General features: G+C 50.5%; 1 protein-coding gene across 2 annotated transcripts in view; it reads left to right on the forward strand.

Moving 5' to 3' along the window:
- Nucleotides 1-20,981, forward strand: part of CUX2 (cut like homeobox 2) — a gene marked incomplete at both ends in the record, with an annotated part of 264,482 nt that overhangs the window by 233,636 nt on the left and 9,865 nt on the right. For both annotated transcript variants that reach the window (XM_079717842.1, XM_079717841.1), the window contains 9 exons: nt 3,161-3,265; nt 6,777-6,968; nt 7,063-7,121; nt 7,592-7,640; nt 7,734-7,833; nt 8,977-9,655; nt 10,642-10,739; nt 15,485-16,284; nt 17,505-17,664. In XM_079717842.1, coding sequence (XP_079573968.1) covers nt 3,161-3,265; nt 6,777-6,968; nt 7,063-7,121; nt 7,592-7,640; nt 7,734-7,833; nt 8,977-9,655; nt 10,642-10,739; nt 15,485-16,284; nt 17,505-17,664 — 2,242 coding nt within the window. The remainder of the gene's footprint in view (nt 1-3,160; nt 3,266-6,776; nt 6,969-7,062; nt 7,122-7,591; nt 7,641-7,733; nt 7,834-8,976; nt 9,656-10,641; nt 10,740-15,484; nt 16,285-17,504; nt 17,665-20,981) is intronic.

A 20,981-nucleotide genomic window follows, 5' to 3' on the forward strand; every position in this document is an offset into this window, starting at 1 on the left:
GCAGGCCTACTGCATCTCTCCCCGGTCCCCTGCAACACCAGCAGCCAGGGGCATGGCCAGGAGGGGTCAGCAGTGTGACAGGGCAAGTGGTCATTTCCCCAGGGGTGGTTGAGGGAGGCCTCCTAGGAGGACACTTTGCAGCTGGGTTCTAAAGCCCAGGCACTGTTCTCTTGAGGAGTGGCATTCCAGGCAGAGGGCACAGCAGAGGCAAAGGCCCAGATGCCTGGCTATGCCAGCCTAAGGACAGGGTGCTCCCTCCTGCAGAGGAAGTTTGGAAAAGAATAACGTTTTTTAGGTTAATTTTTTGAATAGGTAATCCATTTACTTAGTTCAAAACTGAAAAAGGTACATTAGGGCGTAGCCGGGAAACTCCAACTCCCCTCCCTGAACCTGCCGCCAGTTCCCTTCTCCCCAGCAACCTCTGTTACAGTGTCTGGGGTCTCCTCCCAGAGATCCCTGCACAAGCCCATGAATATCTAGTTTTACCCCTTTCTAAAACAAAAATGAGGGACTTCCCTGGCAGTCCAGTGGTTAAGACTCCACGCTTCCAATGCAGAGGGCCCAGGTTCAATCCCTGGTTGGGGAACTAAGATCCCACATGCCGTATGACCAAAAATAAATAAATAAAAGAAAGAAATCATCACAACCTTGGTATGCATATCCTTAAGAGAATAATTAGCAACTTTAAAAAAAATAATAATTATTAATACTATGTACACCCTCCTGAACCTTACTTTTTCCATGTATGTGTCTTAGATAGAGCTTGTTCTGTATCTGTATATAAAGCAGTTCCTTCTGTTTCACAGCTGCGTTGTATTGCACTACATGGACGCACCATCATCTAACCCAGGGGAAGGCAAACTTTCTATAAAGGACCAGAGAGTAAATACTTTCGGCCTTGCAAGTCACTGTCACAACTATTCAACTTTGCAGTGGTAGAGTGAAGCATAGACGATATGGAAACGAATGGGCATGGCTGTGTTCCAGTAAAACTTTATTTACATAAACAGGCAGCAGGTTGCAGTTTGCCAACCTCTGGTCTAACTCATACTGTACTGATGAACGTTTATGGTATTTCCAGTATTTTACCATCATCCTCCACACTGCAGTGAATAACCTTGTACAGATATCATTTCATACATACCCAAGCCACTGTATGGGGCAAATTCCTAGAAGTGGAACCGCTGGGTGAAAGAGCTGTGCGTTTATAATTTGGCACATGTGACCAAACTGCCTTCCATGGGGTTGTGCCAGTTCACACTCCCTCCAGCAAGGTCTGAGAGGGCCCGTTTCCCGATAGCCTCACCACCACTGTGTGTCGTCAGACTTTTGGGTCTCTGCCAATCAAAGAGGCTTAAGAAGAGCGATCTTAGAGTAGTTTGAATAGGAAGCATTTTTAATAATGTTTATTTTTTCCTCAGTATAAAATTAAAACCTGCTCGTTGTAGAGTACTGAGAAAAAAGTAAATGTCATCATATTAGCCTTTAATATCTGTATTTATTAATACTATCCTAAATGTGAACAAGAGGATTCTAGAGCAGAGCAGATCATTATGACTTGTGTAGTAAAAGCCATGCCGGTTTGCCCCAGTTCTTCCCCTGGGGTTACAAGACGAGAACCAGATATCCTCCTACATGCACCAGAGTTTGTGCTGTAGGCAAGGAACCACCCAAATATGAATCTGCGTGGTTGTATAGTCTAGTAGAGGGACGTTCTGAGAAAAGGAGAGAAATCTCCTCTGAAGTATCGTGACGAACAGAAAGGCAAGGATCCTGGGTTTCTAGCATTTGGAATACAAATACTTCTCTCCAGGGGAAGATAAGACTAGTAGCTTTAAACCCAGCTTTACAAGCCAGGGGGTGTCTCCATGGTCTGGGTCTCATCCCCCCTTGAAATGTCAACAGACATCTCCCAGGAGGTGAATCTTTCTGGAGTTCTCACTAGCTAATCAGTCATGTATTAACTCCAAGGCTTGTCTTTTAGCCTAGATCCCAAGTTTCAGTCACATTTGCTCAGAATGCCCCTTGTGGAAACATCAAAATGTTTTCTCTACAACCCCACATGCCCAAAACCTTTCCCAAAACAAAACTGACTCCTAACTCGAACCATTCCTGGAACAAGGCAGGATACTAATAAACAAACAAATCAGTTAAAACATAAATCAATGAAATGTGCGCGTGGATGTGTGTGGATCTCTGTGCGCGTATAGTGGGCACAGCATCCTGATTGCTAAGGTCAGTGTGTAAGTTAAACTTAATCACTATGACCTGCATCACCAGCTGGGGGTCAAGGTACAACTGCAACTCTTTTAATTTTCCATAGTTCAAGATCCCATACACCCTGTTGTTGTTAATAAAGTAAGCCAGTTGTTGACACATTTGTATGTGTCAGGCATCAAGACGAGATACCTAATGAGTTGTATTTTACCAAATCACTTACTTGCAGAACAACCCTATGAGATAGTTGCTCTTATGATGCCCATTTTACAGACAGGGAAACTGAGGCCAGGAATATGACGTTTCTTGCCCAAGGTCATACAACCAGAAAGAGAGACAAAGTACAGATTTCTCTCCAGGCCACAAGTCTACATTGTTAACATTTGGATGCTTCCTTCCAGACTTTTTCTTAGAAGTTTTTGAAGAGTTAAGATTCAGTTTAGTAAACTGTGGCATTCTGATTTTAGATGTATTTCAACACTCCTCTACAGTTTCATTGCCCCCATTTCACAAAAGGAAAACTAAGACTCAGAGAGGGGAAGTAACTTGCCCAGGGGCCTGCAACAGCTTGTGAGCCACCTCTGCAGACACCATATGGCACAGGAGCTGGGGACAAACTCTGGCCTTTTGACTAGCCAGGCCTGAAGTTTACTTGGCAGACAGAAGTGGCCAGGGAACGTGTGAAAAATTGCCAGTTACATCAAGACAGCATCTCCCTTCCTGCCCTAGTGAAGAGGGGATGTTCTACCTCCTCTTGGATACACACCAGGGAAACCAAGAGCCAACTCAAGGGTCCAGGACCCAGAAAGGAGGACCCCAGGCCCTCAGACCTGCCTTCCCAGCTGCTGCCTGAGACGGTTCAGGGAAGCAGTGGAGGGCCAGGGTGGGATCCAGTGTGGCCCCGCTCACCTCTTAACCACACTTGCCCCATTTTCCTTCCCAGCGAGCCGAGGCTGCCCAGCGGGAGGTGGAAAGTCTTCGGGAACAACTTGCCTCCGTCAACAGCTCCATCCGCCTGGCCTGCTGCTCTCCTCAGGGACCCAGTGGGGTAAGGATGGTGGAGGAGCCACGGGGAAAGGTTGGGAAAGGCCAGGTTTGTGGGTTTGAATATGTGGGTGACATTTTGTAGGTGGACCATGCGCATATGTGTGAAATTGTGCACATGAATGGATGTGGGTCTCTGTGTGCATACTGTGGGCATAGCATTTTAATTGCCAAGGTCAGTGTGTAGTTAAACATAGTCACTGTGACTTGCTTCACCAGCTGAGGGTCAAAAACAGCCACAGCTCTTTTAACTTTTCAAGCTCAAGCTTCCATATACCTTGATTCCATATACTTTGGAATTTAGTCAGGCCAAAGAGGATCATTTTAGTTGCCAGATGCCCAGCAAGAGTGGGCAGGAGAGTGAGTTTGATCAGTAGATCAGCCACGCAGTTTTGGTGGCTGCCACCAGGTGTTGCTGTTGACCACTGGTCTCACAATGCTTGGAAGATGTGTGGGACTGCTACAGGGATGCCCCACTGGTTCTCAGTCCCTCCCAGACAGCAGTGGGGCTGCTGACCAAGAGCTGAGGTTGACACTCATATCAGCCATGGGTTCCTAAAATATATCAGGGTGATTCTAATGAGGTTTCCCAACCAGCCACATGTTACAAAGAACCAATCTTCAGCCATCAACCCTGAGGTTCCTGTGTTAAGCCAGTTAGTCAGTACATCTTTCTCATTCCTCCAGGTTGGTGCCCCTTTGGGTCCTGAGCACATTTCCTGCCAAGGGATTTTAATCAGGTCCACCCCAACCTACCCTTCTGTCATGTAATAAGAGTCTTCATTGTTCCTCTCCCAGAAAGCCTGGCTTCCTTATGTAAATTGGTCCACCTTCTTTCCAGATTTCTTTCCAGATATCAAGGAATGAAATTCATGATTGCTTACATAATCACAGGTCTGCTCCAGGGTGATTTGCAGTCTCCATTCATGAACCTGAAGTGGCCGGCATAATTTTCATTTCACCTGACACCCTGATACATAGACCTGTGTGTCTGTATCTGTCTTTCTATTCAAGTATTGGAATGAGTCTCTTTGAACGTGTGTTACTGTGTATGTGTGTCTGTTTGTGACCTTTGGGCAAATAACTGTATCCTTAACCTAACTGTGCCTCAGTTTCCTCATCTGTATAAATAGGACCTGCCTTATAGGGTTATTGAGAGGATTACATGGTGCTTGGTTTATAGTCTATGCTCAGTAAATATTTAATGCAGTGTTACTGTTACTAGTGTGTTTGGGGTATGTCCAGGGTGTTTTTGCCCACGTGAGCATGTGGCCTCTGAGCACATACATGTCTCTGTGTGTGATAGTGACACGTCTCCTTGGTGCCTGTGCATTTCCGTGCGTGTGCTTGTCAGCATGAGTATCCCCACAGGTACATGTGTCAGTGTGTGCTATGTCCGTAGGTGTGTGCACCTGTGCCCGTGTCCCAGGAGGCAGTGTGTATGTATCAACATGCCTGATGTCTGCACGACATAGAGAATGAACACAAGAAAGACAGAGCGAGAGCGCTCATGAGGATGCCTCAGAGAGAATTTGCCAATGGTTCTTAATTAACCCCCATGGAAGCCAGCAAATGCCTGTGCTAATCAGCCATGAGGAACTTTGCTGGTTTGGGAGGGGGGTGAGCTTTTCTGAGCACAACAGTGGCGCTCGATGCTAATTAATTTAATGTGTTAATGGCATCCGCTTCCTGTTTTAATTGGCATTTACCTCCATAGAAGAATAGCTGGGGTTGGTAGTGGTCAGTTTTTTGTTTTTTGTTTTTCTTCGTAATGCTGCTTAGATTCATTTGTAACTGAGCTCAAGGGCAGCCTGACTTCAGGTCCCCTCAAAGAGAAACCTCTTCATCTTCAACCAGGACAAAGGGGCCATTTCCTAAAACCTGGAGAAGCTGTGGGGCTTGGGGCTGGTGGCAAATTAGGATGAGGAAGGAATCACCCTAATGTGTCTTGTGGCTGCAAGGTCTCAGGTCTAATCCTGTGGGTCTGTTGCTGCTGGGAGTGGGACCTGGGCCCGATTTAGAAACCCAAGCCTTTGCTGTTCTCTCAGCCAGGAACATCCTATAACTACCACTTCCTCACCCAACTGACTAGTTCTTTTTTGTTCCTTTTTTCTTTTTTTAAAAAAAATATTTATTTATTTTGTTTTTGGCTGTGTCAGGTCTTAGTTGCAGCACGCGGGATCTTTCGTTGCGGTGTGCGAGCTCTTCGTTGCTCTTCGTTCTCTCTCGTTGTGGCACGCGGGCTCCAGAGCGCGTGGGCTCTGTAGTTGGCGGCACGCGGGCTCTTTTTGTTCCTTTTTAATAAATGTGTTATTGAAGTATAACATCCACAAGGGAAAATGTGCATATCATAAGTGTACAACATTTGGAATTTTTCAAAGTGAACACAGCCCATAACCAGCATCCAGATCAACAATAAAACATTCTAAGGACTTCCCTGGTGGCACAGTGGTTAAAAATCCGCCTGCCAATTCAGGGAACATGGGTTCAAGCCCTGGTCCGGGAAGATCCCACATGCCGCAGAGCAACTAAGCCTGTGTGCCAGAACTACTGAGCCTGTGCTCTAGAGCCCGTGAGCCACAACTACTGAGTCCTTGCGCCACAACTACCGAAGCCCGTGCACCTAGAGCCCGTGCTCCACAACAAGCGAAGCCACCGCAATGAGAAGGCCGCGCACCGCAACGAAGAGTAGCTCCCGCTCGCCACAACTACAGAAAGCCCACGTGCAGCAATGAAGACCCAACGCAGCCATGAATGAATGAATGGATGAACGAATAAATAAATAAATAAATATTTTTAAAAAGACAATAAAACATTCTAGCACTCGGAAGCCTCCCTCGTGACCCCATCCAGGTGCCACTCCCCCTGACTTCTAACAGCACAGATGGGTTTTGCCTGTTTTGATATCTGATCTTAATAGAATCACGCATACACTTTGGTGTCTGGCTTCTTTGGCTCTATGATATATCTGGGAGAGTCGTCATGCTGTGTTGCAAGTAAATGTAGATTATTCGTTTTTGTTGCTGTCTAGTATTCTGTTGTGTGAGTATTCCACAATCTGTCCACTTTCTGGTGGGTAGGCATCTGGGGGGTTTCCGGTTCGGAGCTATCACAGAGAGGGCTGCTGTGAACGTTCACATCCTGTGTCTTGGTGCACAAGTGCCCACATTTCTCCTGCATATATTTCACCAGGACTTAGGGCACCGAATTTTCACCTTTAGCAGAGGCTGCCAAGCAATTTTCCAAATCACTAACTTGTTCTTGAACTTCATCACAGTTTAGACATACCTTCCTCCAAAATACTTTCTCTGACCACTCCTTCTCCCTCCTTATTTCTTTTCAAGAAGAGAGGGAAAGACATCAGGCAGGTGGGACCAGCCTGAGCAAAGGCTCAGAAGTGGTAAGGGGAAAGCCACAGGCCTGTGAGAGGGGCTGAGTCACCCCAGGGAGCACAGCAGCCCTGCAGCCCCCTGCCCCACACCTCCCGGCCCCTCCAAGCCCCTGTTTGTGCCCAGGATAAGGTGAACTTCGCTCTGTGCTCGGGCCCTCGGCTTGAGGCTGCCCTGGCCTCCAAGGATCGGGAGATCCTGCGGCTGCTGAAGGACGTGCGGCACCTCCAGAACTCTCTGCAGGAGCTGGAGGAGACCTCCGCCAACCAGATTGCAGACCTGGAGCGGCAGCTCACGGCCAAGTCCGAGGCCATCGAGGTAGGTCTTGGGGAGGAGGTGGGCAGATGGGAGATGGGCGGGGAGTCCCCAGGCAGAAGGCCGTGGACCAGCCTCACCATCTTTGTCCTTCTAGAAGCTGGAAGAGAAGCTCCAGGCACAGTCTGACTATGAAGAAATTAAAACAGAGCTGAGGTACTGTGTGGGGCGGGGCTCCACAGACCGCCCCCGCCTCAAGCCCTCTTGCCTGACTGGGGGCTGCCTGGGAAGATAACAAGGGGCCCTCGGCAAAGTTCACCATCTTCCTCCCTCCCACCAGACCCCACTTTGTGGTACCCTTGTCAGCTCTCCACTGGCACCTTGGGGGTCATGCCCGGACCTTTGTCATCAAGAGCTGCCTGTGGGAAAACATAGCCTTGCTGGTGCTGTAACTGGGCAGGGGGATGATGCCTTAATCAGATGAGCTCAAGCCACACTCCTCCAGGTGACAGCAGGCCAGTTCACAAGCCCACTATTTAAGGCCTGTTGTCCAGTGAGTCCCGTGTTACATGGGGTCCTGGGGGCTGGGGTGCTTGCTGTCAATCAGGGAAGATAGCAGGTCGCAGTGCCTCTCCCCCGGCCTGGGGAACTGGCTGGCCTCACACTCTCTCCACTTTCTCTGGCAGCATCCTCAAAGCCATGAAGCTGGCCTCCAACACCTGCAGCCTCCCGCAGGTGAGTGTCCCCACCACTGTCCCCACAGGGCAGGCTGCCCCTGAGAGCCTTGCACCAGCCATGCCCTCTCAGCCCTGCTTCTTGTCTCCTCAGGGCATGGCGAAGCCCGAAGACTCCCTGCTCATGGCAAAGGAGGCATTCTTCCCTGCGCAGAAATTCCTTCTAGAAAAGCCTGGTCTTTTGGCCAGCCCTGGTAGGGGAGGAGGGGTGCTCTTGGGGCTGAGGGGCCGGGGTGGGCGCTGCCCGTGGGTCTCTGGCTTCCTCCATGCCCTCAGACCACTGCCTTCCACATGGGCCGGAGGATGATGGATAAAAGGCGGGCATGTTGATTGAGTGCCTCCTGGGTGCCAGGGGCTGAGCTGGGTGCCATTCACAGCTAAGCCAGCAGGCAGCTGTCCCACAGGGTGCCACCCACATCCACGCCCACACTCAGGGACACACAGCTCACTCAGGCCCTCCTGAGGTCCCCCGAAGGGCTCGCTCATGCCCTAGCCTTCAAGAACAACAGGAAGAGGTCACGGGATAAGGAGGGCATTCACACCACACCCCCTACAGCAGACCACTGGGCATGGCCTGCAGACACGCCTGTCTCCCCCAGATCGCCCCTTCTCCCCACACAGTGGCTTCGTGACCTGTCAGCCATGTGGCCCCAGCCAACACTTTCTGTGTGCTGCCTCCATTTCCTCATCTGTGAAATGGGGGCGGTAATGGGCCCTGTGCGGGTGGAGTAAGTTAGCAGCATGGGAAATACAAACGCATAGACAAGGGGTGCAGGGCGAGCACCCAGGAAGTGGGCTGTCCTGCTCTGGGATGGGGGTTAATCCTCCCAGAGCGAGGTGCTGGGCCCATAACAAGTGCTCAGTTAATGTGCTTGATGGTGGGAGGGGGGCTCCCCAGAACTGGCATTTGGCCCGAGCCTTGAAGGATGGGGATCAGAGAAGGGGGCAGGGAGTGTGTGTGGCAGAAACAGCCAGTGTTGGCGCCTTGCGCCGCCCGACGCCTATAGCACTTGTCCCCACTCCCTCCTGCCCTGTGCCCCCTTCCTCTCCCTCCAAATTTCTGTCTCTTTGTATGTGTCTCTCTGCCTCTCACTGTTTCTCTGTCTCCCTCTTTCTATCTCTTTGTCTTTCTGTTGCTTTCTGTCTTTCACTCTGTCTGTCTCTGTCTCTCTGCCTCTGCCTGTCTCTATCTCTCCCATGTTATTTCTGTTTTCCTATCTCTGTGTCTCTGTGTTATTTCTCTCCCTGTCTCTGTCTCTGTCTGTCCCCATCACTGTCTACCTGTCTTTCTCTCTGTCTCTCCTCTCTTCCTCTGTCTGTCTGCCTTGGTGTTCTAGAGGAAGACCCTTCAGAGGATGATGCCATCAAGGATTCTCTGGGCACGGAGCAGTCCTACCCATCCCCTCCACAGCTCCCACCACCACCAGGGCCCGAAGACCCCCTGTCCCCCAGCCCAGGGCAGCCCTTGCTGGGCCCTGGCCTTGGCCCTGATGGCCCTCGGACTTTCTCGCTGTCCCCCTTCCCCAGCCTGGCTTCAGGGGAGAGACTGGCAGGGGACACGCTGCTGTCCAAGCACATGATGCCCCCGGCTGCCTTCAAAGGGGAGGCGGGAGGCCTGCTGGTGTTCCCCCCGGCTTTCTATGGCGCCAAGCCGCCCACGGCCCCTGCCACCCCAGCCCCTGGCCCTGAGCCGCCCGGGGGCCCTGAGCCAGTGGAGGGCAGTGGCGGCAGCGTGGCCACAGCGGGGGCCGGGACAGAGGAGGAGCAGCTGGACACGGCGGAGATCGCATTCCAGGTGAAGGAGCAGCTGCTCAAACACAACATCGGGCAGCGGGTGTTTGGCCACTACGTGTTGGGCCTGTCCCAGGGCTCGGTCAGCGAGATCCTGGCCCGGCCCAAGCCCTGGCGCAAGCTCACAGTGAAGGGCAAGGAGCCCTTCATCAAGATGAAGCAGTTCCTGTCGGACGAGCAGAATGTGCTGGCTCTGAGGACCATCCAGGTGCGGCAGCGAGGTAAGTGCCGGCCGAGGGCCCATCTGCGGCGCACGGGCTCAGACCTGGTCTCCACGACCCAGCCCAGGGCATGGGGCTGGCTGGGGTCTGAGAGCACAGCTCGGGGTTCAGAGCCTTGGGTCTGCCACCTCACAGCCGTGTGACTCGGGGCAAGTGACTCTGCCTTCCTGTGCCTCAGTTTCCCCCTCCGGCCGCTGTGGTGCCATTCAGGCTGATAATGGTGGGAAAAGTCTGGGCCCCAGGGGCTGCCTTGGCAGATACCCGCTGAGCACCTCCAAGCCTCAGTTTACCCATCCGTATGACAGCCTGGGTAACTGCCAGCCTTGCCAGACTCAGTTTTTAGGGTAATCCATGTGAAGGGCCCAAGTTTTGACCTCACAGACACCTGAGTTTGTGTCCAGCTCTGCCATTCATCTACTGAGTGACCTCAAGGAATCCACTTTAGCTGCTCTGTGCCTCAGTTTCCCCATATGTCAGCCTCATGGGGGGGTTAAATGAGCATAAAGCATGTAGTAAGTTCTTGAGAACTGTTAGCTTTTTTTTTTTTTTTTTTTGCGGTACGCGGGCCTCTCACTGTTGTGGCCTCTCCCGTTGCGGAGCACAGACTCCGGACGCACAGGCTCAGCGGTCATGGCTCACGGGCCCAGCCGCTCCGTGGCATGTGGGATCCTCCCGGACCGGGGCACGAACCCGTGTCCCCTGCATCGGCAGGCGGACTCTCAACCACTGCGCCACCAAGGAAGCCCGAGAACTGTTAGCTTTGATGGTGGCTGCCGTCAGTGGGTTTTGTTGTTGTTATTATTATTTCAAGCTAGAATCACTTGTAGGTCCACAGTTTGTCACACAGACTAGTGAAGTGGTGGTCCTGCCACACACACTCACGGTCTGGCCCTCAGAGGAGGGCACCAGGCTGTCACCCTGCCCAGCTCCAGGACTGACCCCCAACATGCAGGTCCCCACAGAAGATGCCTCCTTTCCTCCCCCAGGCAGTATCACCCCGAGAATCCGTACACCAGAGACCGGCTCGGATGACGCCATCAAGAGCATCCTGGAGCAGGCCAAGAAGGAGATCGAGTCGCAGAAGGGGGGTGAGTGTGACCACAGCAGGTGAGGCCCGAGGCCTCTGGGGCCTGCTCTGAGCGGGAGGCAAGGCCTTGTCCACCTTCGTCCACTCCAGAGGGGATTCCAAGCAGGTCAGAACCTCTTTGCCTCTTTCCAAACCTGCAGCCAAGTGAGGTCTAGGCCTGGAAAGTGCCAGATCCTATCCAGTATGGAGCTACAAGCCACGTGTGGTTATATCCATTCAAATTAACTAAAATTAAGTGAAATTAAAAGCCTCAGTTCTTCAGCCACAGTAGCCACATGGCACAGGTGACGAGTGGCGGCCATGGTGGGCAGCACACCCACAGAACATTGCCCTCACTGTGGAGTTCTGTTGGCAATCCTGGTCTGGGTTGTCCAAATGTCCTCGACTTTCAGGAGGCACAGTGACCGGTATTCACACAGGAGCTCGTCAAGCACAGAGGTCTGAGCCTCACCCCCGACCATCGGTCTCACCTTCCTTCTTGCACCTTACTTTCTAGTTCCCAGTGAGCCACTGTTCCCCTGGCTTCCTCCTACCTCTCAAACCATGCCTCCTACGCTTCCCCAGTGGGTGCCACACTCAGAACTCAGTGGTCAAAAACAGCATAAATTTATCATCCTACAGTTCTGAAAGTTGGAAGTCCAAAGTCAGCATCACTGGGCTACAGCTGCGTTCTTTCTGGAGGCTCTAGGGGAAAATCTGTTTCCTTGCCTTTTTCAGCTTCTAGAAGGCGCCCAGATTCTTTGCCTCCTGACCTCTTCCTTCATCTTAGCATCATAGCATCTTTAGTCTCTGTCTCTGTCTCTCATCTTTCTGCCTCCCTCTTATAAGCACCATTGTGATTATGTGGGGTCCACCCAGATAATCCACGATAATCTCCTCATCTCAAAATTCTTAACTCTAATCACATCTGCAAACTCCCTTTTGCCATGTGAGGTAACATGTTCACAGGTCCCAGGGATTGGGACATGGATATCTTTGGGGAACCATTATTTAGCCTATCACAGTGCACTCTCTTCATCAACCCCTCAAACGTGGGGTTCCCCCAGAGCTCCACCCCAGGCCCTCTGACTTTCTTACCCTTCCTAGATGAGTTAATCCACTCCTGGAAATTCCAACAACCCTAACCCTAACCCTAACCCTAACCCTTACCCCATCCAGGGGTCACTTAACTTCTGAGTGCTTCTTTCAAGCTTGTCCATCCCCACCCCAACTGCCACCAGCCTAGTGAGCCACCATCATCACTTGCTGGGACTATTGCAGTAGCCTATTTACTGGTCTTGCCAATGACATTCTAGGCCATGCTCTGGCTCATTCTCCACCCAGAGGCCAGAGGGATCTTTCTAGAGGACACACATGGTCATATCACTATTCGAAATCCTTCCATGGCTCCCCATTACCCTCAGATAAAATCCCAAGTCTTCAACAAGGCCTATAGGCCCTATTATAGTCTTCAGACTCCTCCTGACCCCTCCGTGCCTCTCACATGAACTGTTTGTAGTCATGCTTATTCTCATTCCTGTTCCCTGTGCCCCTAATGCCATCCTCACTGCAGCCACCTTTCATCTGGCCAACTCCTGCTTATATTTTACAACTCAACTCAGAAGTCATCTCCAGGAAGCCCCTCATCCCCATCCAGGTGGATTGGATACCACCCCTCCTTGGATCCCGCATAATGACCTGTATTGTTTGGTGCATTGGAGCCAGAGTGACCTGGCTGCAAATTTTGTCTCTGCTATTTATTAACCGTGTGACCATGGCAAATTGCTTAGCCTCTCTGTGCCTTCATTTTCTCATCTTTAAAATGGGCACAGTATTTGTACTCCCTTCTTAAGGTTGTGTGAGGATCAAATGAGATCAGGCCTGGCAAGCACTCAACTGGGGTCTAGTGTGTAGAAGGTGCCCCTGAAAAGTTAGCTGTCCTCATTACGTTATCATTATTATGTATCCATTGTTGCATTTATTCATGTTACAAATGACTCTGCTGATGTGGCTGTCCCTCCCACCAGTCTGGGGGATTCTTGCAGCCAGGGACCTAGTCACATCCCTGCACCCAGCATGAGGTAGTACAACACAGTGTAGACCACAGCTGGCTTAGAACTAGATGCTGGCTTCAGCACTCCCACTCCATTTTACTTCGTCTGCTGCCCCATGGTGGCGACTCGGAGCAAGTGTCCCGATTCCCAAGCCTCTGACTGCTGCTGGAAGCCAGGAGTTCCCCAAGATGCCTCCCCTTCCTGGTCCCTGGAAAGGGTAGAGAGGGACTTACCCTGCTGGGAGCCTACACTCCTCCACCCATATCATCTGCTGAGCCCTTACTGTGTACACCAGGGGTCCCCAACCCCCGGGACGTGGACCGGTACCAGCCCACCGCCTGTTAGGAACCGAGCCGCGCACAGCAGGAGGTGAGCAGCGGGTGAGCGAGCGAAGCTTCATCCCCGCTCCCCATGGCTCCCCATCGCTGGCCTGAACCATCCCCCCACCCCCATCCCCCCACCAGTCCATGGAAAAACTGTCTTCCATGAAACCGGTCCCAAACATTTATTAAGTGCCTACTGTGTGCTAGATAGGACTTACACATACAGATGAGACACAGTATTGGGGGGAAAAGAATCATGAGCAACAGTTTAATCTAACTCTCCCACTGAACAGGAAAACTGAAGCCAAAGAGGAGGAGACATACTCACAGTTATTCAGAGACCAAAGGAGAACCCAGGTCTCCTGGCTCCCTGTACACTGCTCTCCCACTGGGGGGTCAGAAACAAGGCAGCAAAGAAATTAAAAAGGCAACATCATAGAGGGAAACCTTTGCATAGTTGTGGGTTTCCTGTGAAGGGTCTGTGAAGAGTTCAACAAGAGGAAGAGTGCCAGGTTATCCCCCCACCGCCCCGTGCCCCTGACAAGAGTGAAGGCTAAGCAGAGAGCAATTAGCAGTCCTCTGGGAAGGAAATGCATGTGGTTGACACTAACTTGGGAGCTCTACTTTTGGGGATCAAAGGAAATGTCCAGAATGGGGGCAAAATTTTATATACAAGCTATCTCTTTATCGTTGTTTCCAACAGTGACAAACTAGAAACAATCTAAGTGTCTAGCAGTGGGGGATCAGGTAAGTAAAGCACAGGGTATTTCCTCAGTGGTATATGCAGCCATTAAAGATAGAAGAACTTATAATCATAGGAAAAAATACTCATGTTGACACCAAGTGAGGGCAAACCAGGCCACACTCCCACATATCAAGTGTGACCATCCCATGAATGTTGTTAGAAAACAGATTGGAAGGAGAAACATGAGAAAAGTTCATGTGGTTGCCTCTGGGGGAAAGATTAGAGGGGATTTTTATTTTCATCTTAACTTTCTGTGCATTCTTAGCTGTCCACAATAGGCATGTATTACTTTTTTTTTAAATAAATTTATTTATTTTATTTATTTATTTTTGGCTGCGTTGGGTCTTCATTGCTGTGTGCGGGCTTTCTCTAGTTGTGGCAAGTGGGGGCTACTCTTCGTTGCGGTACGCGGGCTTCTCATTGCAGTGGCTTCTCTTGTTGCGGAGCACGGGCTCTAGACGCACGGGCCTCAGTAGTTGTGGTGCACGGGCTTAGTTGCTCCACGGCATGTGGGATCTTCCTGGACCAGGGCTCGAACCCGTGTCCCCTGCATTGGCAGGCGGATTCTTAACTACTGTGCCAGCCAGGGAAGCCCCTACTTTTTTTTAAATTGAGGTAACATTCATATAACATAAAATTAACCATTTTAAAGTGAACAATTCAGTGGTGTTTAGTATATTTACAATGTTGTGCAACCACTGCTTCTGTCTACTTCCAAAACATCTTCATCACCCCAAAAAGGAAACACTGTACCTATTAGCAGTCACTCCCTACTCTCCACCTCCCTTAAGCCCCAGGGAACCACCACTCTACTTTCTGTGTCTATGAATCTACCTATTCTGGATATATCATAGGAATGGAAACCATACAATATGTGGCCTTTTGTGTCTGGCTTCTTTCACTTAGCATGATGTTTTCAAGATTATTCCATATGGTAGCATGTATCAGTGCTTCATTCCTTTTTATGGCTGAATAATATTCCATTGCTCTATTGCTTTTTAATTGGAAATTAAAATTGGGGCTGTGAGGATCCGCTAGGGTATAGACTGCACAACAAGATAATAGAGGAAGAGCTGTGTTGATCTGGGTTGGTCCAGGGGTGGGGAGACCTCAGCATGGGAAAGGCCACTAAGAGGGCAGAGGGAAACAATGTTCTGTTGTTCCTCTTTGTTTACCACTCTTAAAGAAAAAAAAGATTTTTCACTAAGTAATACATTGCTCATTTTGCAGCTCAATTAGAAAGCAGGTTATACTGTGTGTCCTCTTCTGGGACTTGCTTTTATCTGCATAGATGGATCACAGCATATGCAAAAGACAAGTCTTTTTTTAATGTTATATTATCCCCATGAGCACTTTCTCCACATGTGCTAAAATCTCACTGTCCACCTGATTTCTCTTTCTGTAATTTTTTTTCCTTTTTTTTTTAACATGTTTATTGGAGTATAATTTGTCCACCTGATTTTTAATGGCTGCCTAATATTCTGTCCTAGGGATGGACCCTAATTTACTTAACTAATCCCCAGCTGTTGGACAAAGAGTTTGCCTCCAACATTTTGCTGGTATAAATACTGCGCTGTGAACATCTTTGCCCTTCAATCCATGCTCTGACCATGGGCCTCCAGCCACCCTGTCATCTTTCCCACAGGTGAGCCCAAGAACTCGACAGCCCCACTGAGCATCACCAATGGCACAGCCCCCGCCAGCACTTCAGAAGATGCCATCAAGAACATTCTGGAACAAGCGCGCCGCGAGATGCAAGCGCAGCAGCAGGCCTTGCTGGAGATGGAGGCAGGCCCCCGTGGCCGCTCGGTGCCTCCCTCGCCCCCAGAGCGGCCCTCGCTGGCCGCTGTGAGCCAGAACGGGGCCCTGACCCACGTCAAGCAGGAAGAGAGTGGTGTCGGCGGCGGTGGTGTCGGCAGTGGGGGGACCAGCAGTAGTGCCACACAGACACCCCTCACAGTCCTGTCCCCGGCCGCCTTTGTGCAGAGCATCATCCGGAAGGTCAAGTCAGAGATTGGCGATGCTGGCTACTTCGACCACCACTGGGCCTCGGACCGCGGCCTCCTCAGCCGCCCCTACGCCTCCGTCTCACCCTCACTCTCCTCCTCCTCCTCCAGCTACTCCGGCCAGCCCAACGGGCGGGCCTGGCCCCGTGGGGACGAGGCCCCCACGGCCCCCGAGGATGAAGCGGCTGGGAGCGAGGACGAGCCCCCCAGGGTGGGTGAGCTCAAGGCCGAGGGGGGTGGCCCCGAGGGGGGCAGCGGCGGGCGACTGGCCTACTACCCGGCCTACGTGCCCCGCACGCTGAAGCCCACCGTGCCACCCCTGACCCCCGAGCAATACGAGCTCTACATGTACCGTGAGGTGGACACCCTGGAGCTGACGCGCCAGGTCAAGGAGAAGCTGGCCAAGAATGGAATCTGCCAGAGGATCTTCGGGGAGAAGGTGAAGATGGCGGGGCCCACCCTCGGAGGCTCCGGGGCCTGGAGCACGGGACCTGGGGAGGGAGGACTCCCATCCCATGTCCATGGTTTGGAAAGAATGCGTGTGTGAGTGTGTGCGTGTGTGCAAGAACTGGGCAGAAGCAGGATTTGGACCCTGGTCTGTGTGACCCCAAAAGCCCTTTTTCCTGTTTCCAGCTGTCCCTGGGCACTGGAGGAAGGGGAGCCAAGGGCAAGGTGGTTGTTAAAGTTGTGAAACCCTTCCATCTGGTTAGGAAATAGCCACCTACCTGACCCTGCTCGGGTACCCTCCACCCCTCCCATGGTCCATCCACTAAAGGGTTAAGGCTCAGCCTAGCTTGTGGTGGGGGGGTGGTCTCCTGATTGGTTGGTACCAGTTGTTAAGTAGTTTTATTTCTTTTTAAAATGTAGATTTATTTTTTTATTAATTAATTAATTAATTTGGTTGTGCCGGGTCTTAGTTGCAGCAGGTGTGCTCCTTAGCTGTGGCTCATGGGCTCCTTAGTTGCGGCTCACTGGCTCCTTAGTTGCAGCATGTGAACTCTTAGTTGCAACATGCATGTGGGATCTAGTTCCCTGACCAGGGATTGAACCCAGGCACCCTGCATTGGGAGTATGGAGTCTTAACCACCATGCCATCAGGGAAGTCCGTGTTAAGTAGTTTTAAACATCACCTCCAGCCATAGCAGAAGAGCAGGCAAAGGGTCATAAGCTCAGAGGAAGGAGAAATGACCTGAATGGGAGACACAGGAAGGCTTCCTGGAGGAGGGGGCACTTAAGTGGTCTTAGAGTCCAAGCAGGATTTTTTTTTTGAAGATTTTTTTGATGTGGACCATTTTTAAAGTCTTTATTGAATTTGTTACAATATTGCTTCTGTTTTACGTTTTGGTTTTTTGGCCACACGGCACGTGGGATCTTAGTTCTCCAACCAGGGATCTGCATTGGGAGGCGAAGCCTTAACCACTGGACTGCCAGGGAAGTCCTGAGGCAGGATTTTTAGATGGAGGGAAATCAGGAAGGGCACTGCAGGTGGTGGGTACAGCACAGGCACACAGCAGGCACCTGGGGAGTGAAGAACACATGAAGGCAGCCCTGGCCTCTCAGAACGGGAGTGAACAGTGGGCCTTAAGGTTCTTGGGGAGAGTGGTGGAGGGGATGGCCAGGGACCTGCTGACCTACCCTTCCTGCCCTGCCCATCCCCAGGTGCTGGGTCTGTCACAGGGCAGTGTGAGTGACATGCTGTCCCGGCCGAAGCCGTGGAGCAAGCTGACGCAGAAGGGGCGGGAGCCCTTCATCCGCATGCAGCTGTGGCTCTCAGACCAGCTTGGCCAGGCCGTCAGCCAGCAGCCCAGCGCCTCCCAGGGTAAGTGTAGACAGGGCCCCAGAAGTGCCAAGAGCCCTCCCTCTTCCAGTCCGTGCAGTGGCTTCACTCCCAGGGTCTGCCCCACTCTGCATCCCCACAGCCCCGGCGCCACTGCTGCTGCCCTGAAAGAGTGCAGGTTGCTCCTAGTTGGTGTCCCTGCTCCCCTTTCATCCTTCCTTCAGCCAGACAGGCACTGGTTTTAAACCTCTAGGTGGCGCCTGGGTGCGTGGAGCAAGTGGAAAAAATACTTTGCACGGGGAGCCCCACCTTCCTTCCCATCCTGTCAGGAGTCTGCCGATTGATCTCTTTCTCCTGGCAATCCAGCATGCAGCCTCAGAATCCTTCTTAGCACAGGGCCTTGGGCAGCTGTTATCCATCCATTAATGATGCACAGGCAGGGTGGAGTCTGAACTTTTCCTGGGTGAGGAAACTGAGGCTCAGAGAGTTGCCCAGAGTTACAGAGCCTGAGAGTAGAGGGATTGGGGCCCTGAGGTGGGGACTCCAGGGAGCTCAAGCTCCCTCCCCAGTGACAATCAGTGGGCAGATCCATCAAGGCCCTGGTGAGATGCCTCCCCAGGCCGTGAGGGGGATGGCTGCCAGGACAGGACATCTGACCTGCCTGCTGAGGCCAGAGAAAGGCAGAGACAAAGAGAGGCCAGACTCCGAGTCCGAGGACCTCAGCTCAGTCAGTTTGTCCATTTCTAAAGTGGGGACTGGTCAATAGGACAAAAACCATATCTCGGGTTCATAGAAATGAACCAGATCAATGGGAATCAACAGGAATAGTACCTGAAACATAATGTCAGGGAACAAAATCTTACCTCCCAGTGATGGTGTTTATTTTAGAAGTTAATGCCCACAGACAAGAAATGAAAAAAGGTGCCACCACCCACCTGCCTGCGAGGAGGGGCTGCTCTGGGCAGGGAGGGGCCAGGAAGAGACTGGGAGGGGACCAGAGGGCTCTGGCTGTCTCTGTGCCTTTTTTTCTTTAAAACAAACAGGGAAATTTGAAGCAAATAGGGCAGTGTTAACATCTATTAAGGTGCTAGGCCCAGGGAAGGGAGGGAGTACTTTTCTGTACATTTCTATAGCTTTGAAATATTTTATAATATTTTATAATTGAGGACTAATGCAACTGTTATAATGACGGCATTCATTTGTCACACACAGTGCTAACCACTTACAGTGTTCTCTTCTTTAATCCTTGTGTTAATCTTGACCAGAGGGACTCTTTGTCCTTCAGTTTTACAAAAGAAGAAATCGAGGGTCTGAATAGCACAGTGACTTGCCCAAGGTCACTGGCCAGTTAGTGGCAGAGACAGGATTAGAACGCAAGACTGGTAGCTGTTAGACTCCCCTGCCTCCTAGGGTTTCCACCTCAGAGCCCACACTTGTGAAAGGGGCCCAAACCTTTTTTTTTTTTTTTTTTTTTTTTGGTGTTGTGGTGTATTGTAATTAATTCATTTTCACTGTGGTAAAATTCACAAACCAAATTTACCATTTTAGCCATTTTTTTAAGTGTACGATTCAGTGGCATTTAGTGCATTCACAGTGTTGTGCAACCATCACCTCTGTACAATTCTAGGACATTTTCATCACTCCAGAATGAAAGAAATCCCATATCCATTAGCAGTCACTTCCACTTCCTCCTCCCCCAAAGCCCCTGGCAACCACCAAGCCTGCATTCTGACTCTGTGGATTTACCTGTTCTGAGCATTTCATATCAATGGAATCAAGATAATATGTGGTCTTTTGTGTCTGGCTTCTTTTACTTGGCATGATGTTTTGAAGATTCTTCTATGCTATAGCTTGTGTCAGAATTTCATTCCTCTTTATGGCTAACTAATATCCCATTGGAGCGGTAAGCCACTTTTTGGCTACTGTGAATAATGTTGCTATGAACATTCATGAACATGTCTTTGATCACCCGTTTTCAATTCCTTTGGCTCTATATCTAGGAGTGGAATTGCTGGGTCATATGGTAATTCTATGTTTAACTTATTGAGGAATTTCCAAACTGTCTTCCATAGCAATTGCAGCATTTTACATTCCAGCAGCAAGCCAACACTTGCTATTTTTCCATTTTTTACTGTAGCCATCCTAGTGAGTATTTTTATGGGCATTTTTATTTTTAAAATAATTTTTAAAAATAAAAGTAATTTTTATATTATAAATTTTTTATTGGCATTATTATTTTTTTATTGGCATCATAATTTTTATTGGCATTTCCCCAATGTCTAATTGTTTGGGTTTTTCTTCTTTGTAATGGAAGGATTTGAGGTAGGGATAGAGTTAGGCAAAGGCAATCAAGAATAGTGTTCTTGGCATAAGAAATAGCAAAAGCATAGGCTGGGAGGCAGGATCATACATGGTTTGGGAAGGGAGGTAAGTGCAGATGAGGGTGGACATCTTGTCCCCTGCCTACCCACAGATCAGGACACCAGGACCCCAGGTTTGTGGAAACAGAGATTTGAGTGGTCCTGACTGAAATGTTTTCACTCAAAAGCACCTCCTGCCTCCCCAGGCTCTAAGACTAACGTATGTTCTCTGCCTTCCAGGGGCTGGTATTTAGTGGATGAGAAGACCATGTCGGGCATAAGCATACCTGAGCTCAAGTCCTGGTTTTGCCACTAGCCACTCTGTGACCTTAGACATATTGCCTGACCTCTCTGAGCCTCAGTTGCCTAATCTGTAAAAGGGGATACCATCATACCTACCTCCTAGGGGTGTCATGAAGGTGACTTGACATCATGGGTGTAAAACACATAGCACTGGGCCTCCCTGGTGGCGCAGTGGTTGAGAGTCCGCCTGCCGATGCAGGGGATACGGGTTCGTGCCCCGGTCCGGGAGGATCCCATATGCCGCGGAGCGGCTGGGCCCGTGAGCCATGGCCGCTGAGCCTGCGCATCCGGAGCCTGTGCTCCGCAACGGGAGAGGCCACAACAGTGAGAGGCCCGCGTACCACAAAAAAAAAACAAACAAAAAAAAACACATAGCACTATGCTAGGCATGTAAGTGCTCAGTAAAAGGAAGCTTCATGAATTATTGTCGTCATCATCATCATTGTTGTTGTTGTATCTAGTAAGGAAGAGATCTGGCACAAGCAAGGAATTATAGTGAAGTGTGACAATGTGTAGTCAAGGTGCTCTTAGACCCCAAAGGTGTACACCTCAGCGAAGGGGCATTTGGGACTGGGTCTTCAAGGATACATAAGAGTTCAAGGTTAGGGGGAAGGCTTTCAGAGTGGAAGGACCAGCCTAAACAAAGGCACAGGGGTTTAGAAGAGCCTAGGAGGTTTGTGGGGAGAGGGGTGACTG

The sequence above is a fragment of the Hyperoodon ampullatus genome (assembly GCF_949752795.1).
Source record: "Hyperoodon ampullatus genome assembly, chromosome: 13".
Classification (NCBI taxonomy): Eukaryota; Metazoa; Chordata; class Mammalia; order Artiodactyla; family Ziphiidae; genus Hyperoodon; species Hyperoodon ampullatus.